This window comes from Rhopalosiphum padi, chromosome 2 (assembly GCF_020882245.1).
Source record: "Rhopalosiphum padi isolate XX-2018 chromosome 2, ASM2088224v1, whole genome shotgun sequence".
In the NCBI taxonomy this organism is placed as follows: Eukaryota; Metazoa; Arthropoda; class Insecta; order Hemiptera; family Aphididae; genus Rhopalosiphum; species Rhopalosiphum padi.
The window spans coordinates 39,831,572-39,847,289 of NC_083598.1; the positions used below are offsets into that span (position 1 = coordinate 39,831,572).

Below are 15,718 nucleotides of genomic sequence, written 5' to 3' on the forward strand. Positions count from 1 at the left end.
AAAGTACTGAGAATGTTTTACTTTTGACCCTTAAAAATATAAAACAAATCCAAACTATTACCAGAAACCAATTTCAAAGTTAAAAATTGAAATGGATAAAAGGTGATGACGATGAGATATATAAAAAAAACAAACACATACCATTGTAAAATAACACATTCATCGCTCAATATAAAATATAAAAACTATGTCTACGAAATAATAAATGTATGTGTAGTAATATAGGTATACCCACCTTAATCTGAGACAATAAAAAATAGTTTTCGAAGGTCGTGATCCTGGACCTAACCCATTGCCACTCTACTTTATATCTCGATAACGACAAAATTACGATATATACACGGACTGGCATTGTTTGATGGTGATATTTTAATAATATACATTAATATTATACAAATATCTGTCGTTATTTGTTACTATATATTGTGGGCGAGGTATACTTCGCCATTTTTGATTGTTCGCTTTTCGACGATTCACAGACGCGCATACACGTGCAATTCGTGTTCAAAAATTTACAAGCCAAGTACATATTGTGAATTTTACATTATATTATACACAGTGATATTCTTCTTTATCTGTAATTCTTGTATTCGAAAAATTATTTACATAATTTTAAATGTATTAAAATAATTTAAAAAATATATACTTTTTATTATTTTGCAACACCGCGATCAATTTAAAAAAAATAAACCACTTAAAGAATAATCATGGTATGATACAAACGATATATAAAAATAATTTTTTTTCCAAAAATATACATTTAATGAGGAAATTACTGTTGAGGGATAAGAGAATCACCTTGTAGGTTAGGTTATAGGTTATATATACTTTAAGTTATTATATCTGTTCGTATAACCCAAGGATATATTATATAGGTATACTAATACACGTGTATAAATGTGTTATATAATATGAATAAGACATATTTATTTTATAATCATTTTAATAATATTTGTCATATATTATATAATGTATAACACGAGTGTCTGAAAATACGAAAAGATTCACGAAAACACCAAAAGCGTATAATATATATATGGCTCACTGCTGCATTTGTGCATTATGATGTACATGGAGATAACGAAGAATCGACGTGATTAACAACATGATGGGTATTAACGACTGCAGGTCAATTTATTTCGATAGTCTAAACAAAAAACAAAAAACGAGAAAAATAACGATATTATATAATAGTATATAGGTATTTTATTATAATGTAATATAAGAGAATTATTAATATATCTATTATGTTAATAAGCATAATATGAGTTTATATGCGCTTAATTAATTTCTGATTTTTGTTATTTAAAATTTTTTTATTCATTAGAAGCAAGTCCTATTTATAATATAATTAATTAATAATCATTTTAAGTATAGATAAGAGGTTTTGGGTTCCACAAAAAATTGTCTTGTGACACGCCACTCATTTCAACATTAAATTAACTAGTATTTCATGTATTGCATCTACTCCCTTTGGACTTTTTATTGAAAAATGTAGAATACAAACATTATATATGTATTTACATTTAAAATAGGTGTAGTAATATAAGCAATATAACAATAAAAAATGTGTTCGTTTAATATTAACGTTTTTAAAAAAGCATTCTGCTTCTGATTATTGTGATAGGTATCAAAATGTTGTAAAAGTATATGCTATTTATAGGTTTCTGCTTAAGAATCAAAGTATTTTATAATATTTTTTCCACTAATAATAGCATGTGGATGTTTGGTATAATATAATAACGTCGAATTCGAATGTGCTAAATTAAGTATGCAAGGAAAATTGTATAAATAAAGTTAGGTTACTTTTTGAAATAATGAGAAAACGGTATAATTAAAAATCATCCAACCGTTATCATGGGTAATTAAACCCTTAATTACCTTGAATGCGTTTCGTCTGATCAGGGTGAGTTTTGAGAGCGGTCTCTATCAATTCCTCGGCAGCTCGAATATCGCCTAATCCCCATAACGCTTCAGCCTTGTAAAGGACGGCGTTCAGCGACCGTTCGTTGAGACGCAACGCACGATCGCAATCTTCGCCGACTTCGTCCATCAGACCCAAATTGATCTTGGCCAGCGCTCGGTTGGTGAATAGCACGCAGCTGTCTTTGCGCACGTCGATGGCCTATGCAAACACAACAATAACGCCGTGATATAATAATAATAATATATTGGTAATTATAATAGTAGGTACATTCAAATTTTGGTATGAGCTCGACGAGTGTATATGATAAAATATTTGAAGGATCTCGTTAAATTTTAATACGATTTTAACAGATCTGCAATTGACTGTGGAAAAAACAATCTATAATAGGAATGCTATACACAACTTGAGTTTTGAGTAGTATATGTGTATCGTTGTAATTATATGTTATCGTCATTAATCATATTTTATTTTTTTTTTTTTAATATTTCAATCGCATAAAGTACTTATAATAATAATATATAGATATGTATAACCAGTTAATCTGGAACTCGGTAACCGTTAAGATTTTAAAAAACAGTGACGCGAAAACTTATAGATTTAAGTTTATGAAAAAATTGCATATGTAAGCGTATATGTAGTAGTAAGACAACAACAACAATATAGATAAGTAATTGATAATGTATACAAACATTTTAAACGTTAAGTTTACTACGTTATACTGTAAATTTAACTATCGTTATACTTCATTCGCCGAGAGAATGTGATTAATTCGCGCATACAACTGCGAGCGAGGTTTTGCCATATTTTCTCAGGTAGGTAACTGAGTTTGAGTAATATTAAATAACCAATATCAGAAACTAAGAGTGCCAAAATTAAAGAAATAACTGAAATTTCAAACAAATAAATAACATTGGTAAAATGTATTAATAATAACTATTATAATAAAATACAATAATAGATATAATGTCTGCTATAAATTTCAATATATTTTTAATTTAATGGATGTTTAAGTAAGAATAATTATAAAACATCAATAACCAAGTAAGGGTTCAAGGTAAATTATATTTCTTTCAGTAAATTAAATGATTATAATTATAATACCAAACGATACTATCTCAAAACAATATAAAATCTTATTAAAATAATATTTTAATTATATTTTAAAAATATTAAACGTTAAACGTAATAAAATGCGTAACGCATGTTCTTTTAATTATAATATCTACTCGTTACTTGTAAGTATACTACTTAGGCCTTAGGGTACCTTGTACCTATTGTATGTCGTGAGTTTGTGACTTTATATTGCGTGACTTTTTTTTATTATTCTGTATAGAATCTATTCGATATTATTAATATTATATGCTAAACAGATTACAGGTTGGTTATGTTAACAGTGAACACGCATTCTATCACAAACTATATATATGTTTGAAAATATAAATTTTTTAAATTTTAAAGTCACTAAAAAACAAAACATATTTTTTACCATTTTTATCGTTAGTATTCAATAAATAATATTAATCATAGAAACATGAAATAATCACAACATACTAATTTAATAAATCCATTATAACGAGTAGGTACTCAATGACTAGAAACACTCAACATCTAGTCGTCAACTTACTAAACAGCAAAATAACTTCCTCATTTTTTAAGTTTTATTTTGCAAATGACAATAATATATATTTTATTTTCATATTCCCAGGTAAAATATTTTAATGAAAATGTCGACTAATGAAATTAGTCTTTTAATATTCGCATATTATTATGCCAGTGCTATTCACTGCAAAATTCTAGTCCACTTTACTTCATCTATTCAAACGTTAAATATCTATTTATAATTCATTCACTTGTTCAAATTCTGTGCTCTATACATCAAAATATTTGGAAAAATATTCTATTATGGATTACAAAATTAAAAATGTATAATGTTATTCAAAAAATTACAAACATAAAAATGAAATGATAAAATTAGTACACAATTTATTTTGTTTTTTCAAAAGTTTAATTTTAAGTTTAATTTTGTTTTACATCATCATAACAAATTATGTAAAAAATCTAAAAACGTAAGTAATTTTCAAGATTATAGAGATTGATTATTGTTAAAGTTAATAACTTGCTTGTAATTTGTATATAGGTAGGTACGTAGTGATGTACACAGTGAAATTAACGAAAATAATTTTTTTTAATATTATTATATCCCAGGAAGAATTTCTGCAACTAGATTTATTTTATTAATGTTAATGTTTTCTGTGGAAATAATTGTTTTTTATTGCGCACTTTATGCATTATGCATTATAATATACGCATTATACATATTAAAGGTACCTACCTACCTACCTATATTGTACATTGTTATCTATAGCTCAAAGCCGCAAACCATTTAAACTCAAAGTTATGTTGTTATCATTAGAGATTATGTAAATTATATAATACGTATTAAAAATTAAAATCCATCATTATAAAGACATATAGGCACACGTAAAATATATGTCGTATAAATTGCGATGAATCAATAATATTGTAATAGTTGTTAGTCAACAGTTTATCACTGTTTTTTAGTTTATTTACAACTATGTAGAGGATTACTTCCACATCAAACTACCACACCTATTACAATTTACAATACCAAACACTATTGTAATCAAATCTTGGCCACGATCCTAATAGTTTAGAGTTAATGATTTCCTCAATGAATTTATCAAGACGTAAATGTATAATTATAAAAATATGAAATGGTAAACATTTTATTTCGTCGAGGTTTAATGATTGCTCTAATAAATTACATATTCAAACAATAATAATAATATATAGCTAGTATTTATTGCGTGACTATACTCTAATTATTTTATAACGAACGAATATACACTACACAAATACCTTACTTTTTTAAACAAAAATATTAATTTACAGTTTAAAGCCAGTATAAAAAAGTTGGAGTGTGATGTACAATTGTACAAGAAGCGAAGAGGTAGGTTTCAGGTGAATAATAGTTATTGATATACTGGTAAATTGAAAAGCGTAATGATGAATCATAATATTTGAAGACGATTTTCAAAACTTTTCCGAATACGTCATGATTTCATAATATAGTTATAATTATATTTAATGTTTAAAGAAAAACAACATTATTTGAAAACCAATACATTTCTTGATTCTCAAAGGCTAAACAATTTCTGAAAAAAATTAAATTTACGTATTTGGCGTATAATTCTATGTTTGAAATCATCAAGTAAATTTAGACAAGATACCAAATCATATAATCATATTATTTAAAAAGTAATTAAAATCTATAAATTAATATCATTACATTTTTATTTTATTATTTTGTATTTAATATTTTATTTTTAGTAAATTTTTTCAAAATATAAGTTGATTAAAATATGGTTTGATAAAATACGTGATATATTATTAATGAAAATAGGATTTTAACAAAATTAAGGTTTTCGTAAAAACGGTATAGGCCAATAAAAATTGTATTTATGATGCAATAATTTATCAATAATTTTAAAGTCCTATCACGATTTTTCCAAACTTATTTTTATCATTGCTGTCCGAGGGATAGGTGATACAGTGGATATGCGATAATAAAAGCTATGTCGACGGTCCCGTGGATATCTGTAGCAGTAATTTTTTCCTTGTAACAGTAGTAAACTTGTAACAAGCTATTATAAAAATACTTATTGTTAGATAACGAGAATATTCCTATAGACGGATCTTTGTCCTGTGCGGTTAGGTCAGAGAGAAAAGTAAACGCAAAGTAAATAAGAATAAAACTTGTCAGTTGTCAATAGGTATAGAATAATATACACCAGCCGTTTGTAAATGTTTTCTTTGTGCGTACGGTTCAGGTGATGCGTATATAATCATCGGCGAAGGAGCTGCGGGCTATATAAAACGATGAAGGTTTCCCATTGAAATGCGCACAAAGCATGCGAAACCTTTGATTGACCCTCGATATACATTTTGACATATTTTTGTGACGACGACACACAGCGCACCTATTATATTAAAATATTAAATTATACAGGGTAATCCATCAAATTGTTCAGTATTTTTTTTTTTCAGGAAATACAGAGATTTTCGAAATGTTATTCTCATAAAAACATTTAAGAACATTCGATATTTTACATTTTACGGTAGTTTTTTCAGTGACAAGGTGAAAAAATATAAAATTATTTAAAACTTCCTTATACACTTTAAGAGATTGCCCGGTTCACGATAAAATAACTACACTATATTATGTATGTATTACATTAAAATATTGTATAACATTTTATTCTTTCGTCGTCGCTTTGTACATTATTATATTATTTTGTACTCAGTTTTTTCGTTTAATGGTTTCCCGCGCGTACCTACAGAATATAATAGAATATTTATTTTGTGTGCATTCGAATTTAACGCGTACAATGTTATTTATAATTATTATGAAACACGTATTATATTAATGATACAGTAGTATAAGTCTTACGAGATGTAATAACGTGTATTTATTTGTTATTATTAACAACGTTTTTCGTTTTGAACACGCGTTTGTAAAATACGATATTTGGTGTTGTGCTATTATTACAAAAACGTTTTCATAAAAATATGGCAAGTTTATTATTTTTTTTTTTTTTTTAACTCGTTAATCGATCTCTATTTTGTACGGCAAATTGTATAACCATGATAGACGGTGTTCACGTTATATGTTAACTTATAGCAAGCTTTTCGATGTTTAACCGTGGTAGACGGATGATTATTTTCAGGAGGTCACTACGTCTCCTCTAATTCTCACTTGAACATTTAAATCGTAATAACAACAGTTTAATCAGTTTAATGACTGTCGAAATGTACATAATATAACATAACGTGTGCATCTATACATATTTATTTGCTTAATTAGCACATTTATCTCAATGCAATATTAAAATTAATATTAAAATCGAACTTCGTAGTACTATATAATATATTATATTATGATTAATGTGCTTTACAAATTAAATTATCTTCTGATTTTTTTTTAAAAAATATTCTTTTATTTTTTGAAAAAATTTTTAAATAAAATCAGCGTTTTGAAATAAGTCTAGAACAGAAAATTCCAGGGCCTAGGGTACATAGTATGAATGTTTATAGTTAATACTATTATACAAACATTTTGTATATCATATGTCTATATTTATATATTTTTGTTATATTTATAAATAATTTATTTTCAATATCATTTGTACTAGCTATATTTTTTATTGAAAATCCTTGTATTTTTATAAATAGATTGTTCTGTAAATGGAGTTTTTCGGTGAATAATAAAGAATATTAATGATATAAACTATAAAGAGGACGAGTAGTAGTAACTTTGAAATATACTATTGTAAGTAGTATATTATATATATATATATACACAATGTGCCTTAATGTGCTTTCTGTTATTTTTATAAATATTATTATTGTTTTATTGAATTTTTTTCTTCAAAATACAAAATTTGGGTTCTACGTCCTAATGAAAAATGTATAAATGGTACTTGGACACGAGCTAATATAATAATATATTATCTTAAAACAGTCAGTTTTCCAAATAACCTGATCCTGGCATTTCATGACGTATTGGTTAATTTCGTTTTTATTTTAATCAGCGAAACTTTTAACGCAATTACGAAACTGTGACAGTTTCTCGGAGAACTCAAAAACTAAACAAATTATGTGTAGGTATATACTATATAGGTATATATTTATCATTGCAAACTGTAGGACCTATTCGGCTATTCCTGCTGTGACTATTGCAAACACATTGTCACGAAACGCCTTATTCCGTAACAAAGTTTATACACTTAAATTTACACACTTTCCTTATAAAAGTAGGTTTCCTTTTTTATACATTAGGTAAAATATATATACATATATTATATGTACAGTAAGACGCCTGATATATCAGCTTTTTAGCTTTTAGGTTATTTATTTATACGATGTTGTAGCTGTCTAAATGTCGGAACTAGTATTTAAATAATTATAAATGCCAACAAGCTAATAAATAATATAATATATTTGAATTGTTATGTAGAATGTATACCTATCCTAATATAACCTAGTTAATGTGCACGGGCGTGGAGAGAAGGAATTATACGCAAAATTCGATTGTAGGTAATAATAAAGTACGAAAAATTGAAAATGCGCTAAACCCTTTGGCCTTTGTGAAATATGATTTCTTACTTGATTGTAGTAGATGAGAGCTTTTTCATAGTTTCCCTTACGGTACTCACAATTGCCCATCGTCTTCAAATAGTCTGAACGTTTTATTTCTTTTTTCTTAGCTTCAGACCTCTGTTTTGCATCTCTTTCCACGTGTGCCATGAATCCAGCTTAAAACAAACGCAAATATTATAAATAACATGCAGATCATATAAAATTTCATATTATAAAATACGAGTATATTATAATAAAGACGACGAAATAAAATAAAATGATAATTATTTTTTTATAAATCAGCGATTAGTTAATAGTGTTAATACATCAAATTTTCACTGCTTGAAAAAATTGCTTGTCCATATTTACACAATGTTAACATCTCTTATTTCAATTGTATATAGTAAATAATATTATAAAAAGTACATTTTCTGCACCAATGTCGACGCAAATATTATTGAGTCTATTTCCATTTTTAAAAAAAAAAATATTATTACTTTTGTAGACTGATTATAATTATTTATTTTTACACATGACTCATATAATAAGAATAATATACTGTAGAGGTGGGTAGCTGATCATTTCTTCCCATCACTGTATAGGAACCTACGCAATGTTTATACAACAAGTAAGATATTATTATAGTGTGTAAAATACGTCTCGAATACCACAGATAAGTATAATTGGTAGCCAGGTAGATGCTTAGAAAAAAGATCATCGTAAACCAGCAATTCGTTATCCAGATAAAATATATATTTTAAAAAAATCGAAAAATATTATGTGATAAATTATACTATACCTAATTAAAGCCTGTATTTTAAGGAATATCATAAATCTATAAATTCTAAGTAGATATTATATTATGAGTTGGTAGTACATTGTTCTACTATTATAAATATTATAATATTATAATGCAATTTCTACAATTTCTAATAATATATACATAATAATATAGTATAGTATATTAAAGTAACTAGTAGACCCATCCGTATTGACTATAAATCGCGTTCAATCGTATTTTTATCGTTAGAAGTTAGAATAATCCTACGGGTATGGGTTGTGGGTACTTATTGGTATAAGATTTACGATAACACTATCGCGTTGCAGTGCAGTGTGTATATTTAATACAGAGAACGACACCGGTTCTTACCTTATTCGATCTACGATGAAACCCCGGAAGTTCGTGATGTTGCATTTTCCATTCAACCAACCACGACGACCGTATATCTATATATAGCGTATACACACAAATACACAATGTATAGGAGGTACCTCTATACATATATCTATATATAATATATACTATTTTGTAAGGCACGCGAAAACGTCAGCGTATTTGTTGTGCGTATGAAATCATTTTGAGATTTGCATGATATATATATATATATAATAAACACTGTACAGTATACGTAAAAACGTTTTTTTCCTATATATTTTATTGCCCATTTATACGTATTTTTATCAATTCGTTTTATATACACGCTGTACGATGCTGTTTCCTGGTTTCACGACTGTGTTATATTTATATTATAGTATATATAGTTATATACTATATATATATATATAATATATTACGCTTTATATCTCCGCACTGCACGTTCTTTGAAATCTAATCGATTATTAACGATTGAAAAAATCAAATTTTATGCGAATCGTTTTACAATACTTTTTTAGTTTAATGATCATTACTTTTTTCAGAATAATTTCGATTGTGGGATGTATAACTATTTACTTGTGTATATTCTTATAATGTAACAAGGTATCTCGTTCCTATCTATATCAGTACTTACCTAAAAATATTGTGTGCACTATATGACACATACGTATAGTATTATAGACTATAGCAGTGGTGCGCAACCTTCTTTGATCCACGACCCCCAAAACTATTTATTTTGATAATACGACCCCCTTCCCTCTTCCCAAAATTATGTAACTGTATAATATATTTTTACCTATATTTATTTGCACCTATATGGTTAATAAATTTTAGCATTAACTTCCCAATAGCGGATTATTTCTCGGAGGCAGGGAAATTGTCATTACTTTTCAATGTAAAAACTTCTGAATAGCGGATGCCTAATTAAAAAAAAAAAATCAAAAACAAATAACTTTCAAAACCAGTATTTGACAAGATTGATTTTCTTTTTTTAGTTTAACTCAAAAACAAATAACAGTATATACTTGAAATTTTTACAAAATATTTATGTTATTTATGTTAGCATTTCCAACATATGAAATAATTTTCTAAAAAATTTTTTTTTTGTTATTTATAGACATTTGGGATTTTCAATCTTTTTTTTTTTAAATGTTGATAACATTTATTTGACCCAAAATGTTTGAAAATTTAATACGAGATTCCTTATAAGTTGTTCATTTATCAACATTTTATATAAAATGATATAACAATAAATTTAAATAAAACACATCTGTTACAATGGTCTACTCGGCACTTGCCAAACTTTTTTATCTTTTAATTTTTTTTTAAAGGAAACTAGGTGTTTTATTGATATTATATTATATTTTCAATATTCGCTTACCTATATATTTTATTTGACTAATTGTTAAAACACTATAATCAAATTTAACATAGTATATATACATATTTTTTATTTAAAAATATTTATTATTTAATATTAATTACAAAAATTTACTCCCTCTAAATAGCAGACAAAATTTCTGTGAATAAAAATGTCTGCTATTCAAAGATTTTACTGAATTTCCTATTAATATAGGTACGTATGGAATTTAATTACAGAATTAAAAATTCTTGTTTATTCTATAATAGGTCACACTATGAAAATAACGAAATTTCATAATTTTAGATCCGAATAAAAACGATAGTTACAGGGATGATTAAGTGTGACACTGCAGACCATTAACAAGTCATTATATGACATTTTATGTCTTTAAAACCAATCTTTGTTATTTTATTTTTTAAATAATTTGGAAATATAACGCGATACTGCGATAGTGTAATTTTTTAAGAATACAGCGTGAATAAATTGAACAATGATTTTCTTGTTTGATTTGTTAAGTATGGAAATGTATGCTTTTAGTTTTGAATTGTTGAATAATTTTTTTGAAGACATATAGTGCATTAAGTTAAAAACTTAAGTCTCTAGAAATTATTACATTGATACAATGTGTTGGACTTTATAATTATTGATTTTATATATTTACTATATTTTTGATATATGGTTTTATGGTTTAATTATGGTTTTTTTGATTTGTTTCCATAATATTATGTTTATTGTAATTCAATTTGTACCTAAGTTTCATCATTTTAGTGATACATGTATAAAAATATTTTGAATTCTTAATTTCACAGGTGTTTTTCTTTACGTTGGAGTCTTACATTTTTTATAGCTGGCCCAATCATAAATTTATTCTTTCCAAACGACAGAACAACACTAATTTTGTTGAAATTAGTTTAGATATAAACAAATAATAAATATACATAGACGTATATAATGCTTGTGTACTCAGTAGATTTGTATTCGAGTAAACGAAAAAAATATGTATAAATAAAAACTAATATACTCGTATAAAAGAAAAATGATTATTAAAGTTTGTATAGATTTTCTTTTTGAGAATCATTTTAAATATTCTCACTTTCAATAACATCATGTTAGCATCAGTTAAATCAATTTAACCTTTAGCAACCTTTGCAAAAGCAATTTAAAATCAACTTATTTCATGCTCTGATAAGAGCGAAACAATTTGTTCGTAAGTAAAAAAGCTTAAAAATGTAATACGAAAGAAGTTACTCCTCTCACCATTATAAATTTATAAAACATAAAAAACAAAATTTGTTTTGGGAATACTCAATAACGGTGTACATTCGACAACCTACTATATACAATTTAGGATCCTATAGGGACCTCGGTTTTATTTTTATTAATTCTGTATTACGTAATTATTTATTTTAGGCGGATTTGCGATTTACTGCTTATTATTTGAATCTATATCCATTGAAGCTTTACCGTGAAGTTAACTACAAATAAATATCGACCTTTCCGTAACATATAAAATCTTACTCTGTACTCTGTACAGTGAAGTATGATTGTAAATTGAGAAATTTCAAATATTTATTTAATTTAAATAGCGGAGCAGATAAACGTAAAAAATAAACCACGATAACGGTGACATAACTAGTATACTATGAACATGCATTGTTCATTTTATTCCTCGAGTATTTACACGAAATGTTCATTTGAACATACATATTGGTTGTATTGTTTAATTGTAAATGAATATGATCTTACAAACAGATATTTAAACATTAGATCTACAAATAAATTAAACACCTATTTACAACATGTCAACATGATATCGAACGATTGGATATGAAATTATAATAATAATCATAATTATAAAACGACGATTAAAAACAATTGGAAATTTGTAAAAGTTTGTGTCGTTGCCATGGTATAGGGGTTGCCAAGTTTAAGAGTTAAAGGGGTGAGAAGGGGAACAAAATCATTGTAACAAAAAATAAAAATGACCACGAAAACCGTTCATATTGGCAGTACAGCTAAACTACTATAATATACGAATATCTTAAATATAATATTATTATAATTTTCCGTATTTCAAATAATATTTTAATGTTATAGATAAATAAAAATGAATTTTCATACCAGCATCTGCGGGTATTTCATCTTTGGGTTTGCCTAGGTCTTCGAAAGCCTTATGGTTTATCTTAGTACCATTTTGCACCGTTTTCAGTGAACTCTCGTCCCACACTTTTTCACCGTTACCCAACAACTCTTCAGCTCGGAGCATGCCTACTTTGGATTTGGCTTCATTCTTCGAACTCAAATCCTTAATAATTCCACCTGCAGAATAAATAATTATATTTATTTATTTTATTATTGTATCCACTTATTCAATCGGTGATAAAAACACTTACAGATAAAATAAAAACTGTTGTTAACTATCTATTATCTGTGTGGCTTAGATAACGTATTCGACTACAAAAAAAAACTCTATTCTCTTAAAAGCTAATTATGACGCAAGCAATATTTACGTTGGTATTTGTGACTAAAGTAAAACATTTATTGTTTTAATTTTTTTCAAACTTTAATGTATTTTTAAAAAAAAAAATTTAGATTTTCTTATATTTTGGAGAAAACATAAAATAAACAGGTTAAAAAAAAAAAATAAAAATCGTGCATGTCTTAGTTTGTTTATTGCAGATAATATTAATTTGCAAAAAATGTATTAAATTTTGTTTTGCACTAATGATTAATCTATTATTACTAAAAAAAGAAACTATTCATGACGTAGGAGTACTCTGAGTATTAAAATACCTATTTATGAAAATAAAATTATTCATTTAAATAGTTTAACGTCCTAAATTTATACATATGGATATGATTTTAAAAACCTTTCCCTTTCTATTTAAATTCCATATAATAGTAGTTGCATCTTATGGTCAGGGCTATAATTTAAATACATTTGATATGTTTTTTTCGCTATTCTGCAAAAGAAATTAAGTTCAAACAACATTTAACATTATTGCAGATAGAAAATTATCTGACAAAAACTGTATATTATAATTATTTGTAAAAGTTATTATTTCTATAGGTATTATCTTAAAACGTATTGAAATTATTATTTTTCTGTAAATTCCTACCTATTTTCGCATGGAAATTTAATTACAAATTATACAAATGACAGTAATAAGTTAAAACTGTGGCTTAGTGAGCAAAAGCCCTTTAGTTTTCAATATTAAGTCAGATGTTATACGGAGTATTTTGCATTAATTTTTAGTGGAAAAAACGGAAAGTGCATACTCACTATTAATAACAGTTTATGTAGTATTGTAATAAGTATATCAAACTCACAGCACCGGTTCCCCACTATATAGTACTATTGTAGTATAATACAGTCACAGCTTTGCTATAATTGCCTATATAATATTATATCTATAGTGATATTATATCTTTTCGGCTACAACTGCTGTATATTGTGGTGTGTTGTGTATACGGCGTGCACCTACCTATGAGATTGACTTTGCGCATAGATTCTTCAAATTCTTCGTCGTCCATGGTCGGGTGGTTTATAGGCTTCACGAGACCAACATAAAAAACGTACTCGGGTAGTTCCGTATCTATCTATCTATCTATCTATCATCTATACATACATACAACTATGTTATAATGCACAACGACAATGTGCTCGCTACAGCTGCGTTGGCGTACACGCGATTTTCCTTTAGATGGCCAAGTGCCAAATGACGAGTGAAAACAGCACACAGCGATATTCGATTATAATATAAGCCACTGCGTATACGCGTAGTGTTGTTACAATAATATGTGCATAGTTTCACCGCGCACTGCTACAGTTGCCATAGCAAAATCAGCTATTGATAACGCTCTGCGGCCAGGAACGTGCCACTGTCGTTGCAGCAGACCTCGCGTGATACTACGATAGGTAAGTATATATTATAATATTATGCGTGTCTTACCATAATGTGGCAGTGAAAAGCGGACATTTTGTGCGTAATATAATATATTTAATTGAGTCTACAGACTCTACCATAGAGGTTTTAGTGGGCTACACAAGAGACCGGGGGGGGGGGGGGGTATAGAAATAAAATCTGCAACTTGCGAGTGCTATACAACATTTTAGTAAAAACTAAAACTCATTTTAAAGTATGTCATCTATTAATAGAATTTAAAAACAACAATTTTTTTTTTCGTAAAATGTAAAAAAAAGTTCCAGCAGATTACAATTTATTATTCCAAGATTGTAGTGCTTTAAATCAACACGTTTTACATAATTGATTATATTTGTACAAGAAAAAATGTTTGTTCAAGTAATACGTTATTATAAATATTTATAAAATCTGTGTATGAGTCGTGTAGGAGTAATCGCTATACTCGTAACTCGTAAGCAACAATTGTTTTAAGTTCTTGTTTATAAAAAAATATAATTTTATTAATGGATATGGAAATGTAATACAACCCTGTGTGCAATACATTGAAACATAGACATTTTATGGATGTCACACTGCGATATGCGATGTTTTGTTCTAAAGCGTATACACCAATATGCGATGTTCTAGAGATGCCAAACGCCACGTTGAGGGATATCACTTATGGGAAGTTGAAACGAAACATCCATAGAATATCACATTACGATGTCTCTTAATCGTTGGCCGATATACATAGATTATCGCATAGATATCACATACATCATCTATAGAACGTTTGATTTTACCTTTTTTGTGATGGCACAATAGTGACATTTATGTAACATTCAAGTGCTATCACAATGTATTATTATATTATTGTTACTTATATATATATATATATATATATATATGTATACAATAATAATATATTATTATTATACTTGTAGGACTCTATAGGTGCATTTAAGTCATAGGTAAATAAATAAGACAGATATTATTGATATTTTGAAAATCTTATAATATTGTTAATAAAAATAAATAAGTGTATAAAATATAATATATCGTAATATTACAATTTACAATAGATTAGGTAGATACATAATTACACTTAACATAAATTCTTGATAATATAAACTTGAATTTAATATTATATTTGATTATATTATAATGTATCCTAAACATATAGGCTTATGCATAACTTTTAAATATAT

The 15,718-nt window shown here is 26.9% G+C and overlaps 1 protein-coding gene across 1 annotated transcript; it reads right to left on the reverse strand.

Annotated features, from left to right (window-relative positions):
* Nucleotides 1–925: 925 nt before the first annotated feature.
* LOC132920767 (tetratricopeptide repeat protein 12-like) lies at nucleotides 926–14,368 on the reverse strand. The gene is made up of 5 exons (XM_060983422.1): nucleotides 14,091–14,368; nucleotides 12,727–12,924; nucleotides 8,114–8,262; nucleotides 1,882–2,125; nucleotides 926–1,147 (listed from the first exon to the last, which is right to left on the reverse strand). The coding sequence occupies exons 1-5, from the start codon at nucleotides 14,137–14,139 to the stop codon at nucleotides 1,116–1,118; spliced, it is 672 nt and encodes a 223-aa protein (XP_060839405.1). The 5' UTR covers nucleotides 14,140–14,368; the 3' UTR covers nucleotides 926–1,115.
* Nucleotides 14,369–15,718: the final 1,350 nt, after the last annotated feature.

Coding starts and splice junctions, on each gene's coding strand:
- LOC132920767 (XM_060983422.1), bottom strand. CDS start 14,139: ATGGACGACGAAGAATTTGAAGAATCTATGCGCAAAGTCAATCTCATA. Junction 8,263..12,726: donor TGAAATACCCGCAGATGCTG/GTATGAAAATTC, acceptor GTTTGTTTTAAG/CTGGATTCATGGCACACGTG. Junction 2,126..8,113: donor CTCTCATCTACTACAATCAA/GTAAGAAATCAT, acceptor GTGTTTGCATAG/GCCATCGACGTGCGCAAAGA.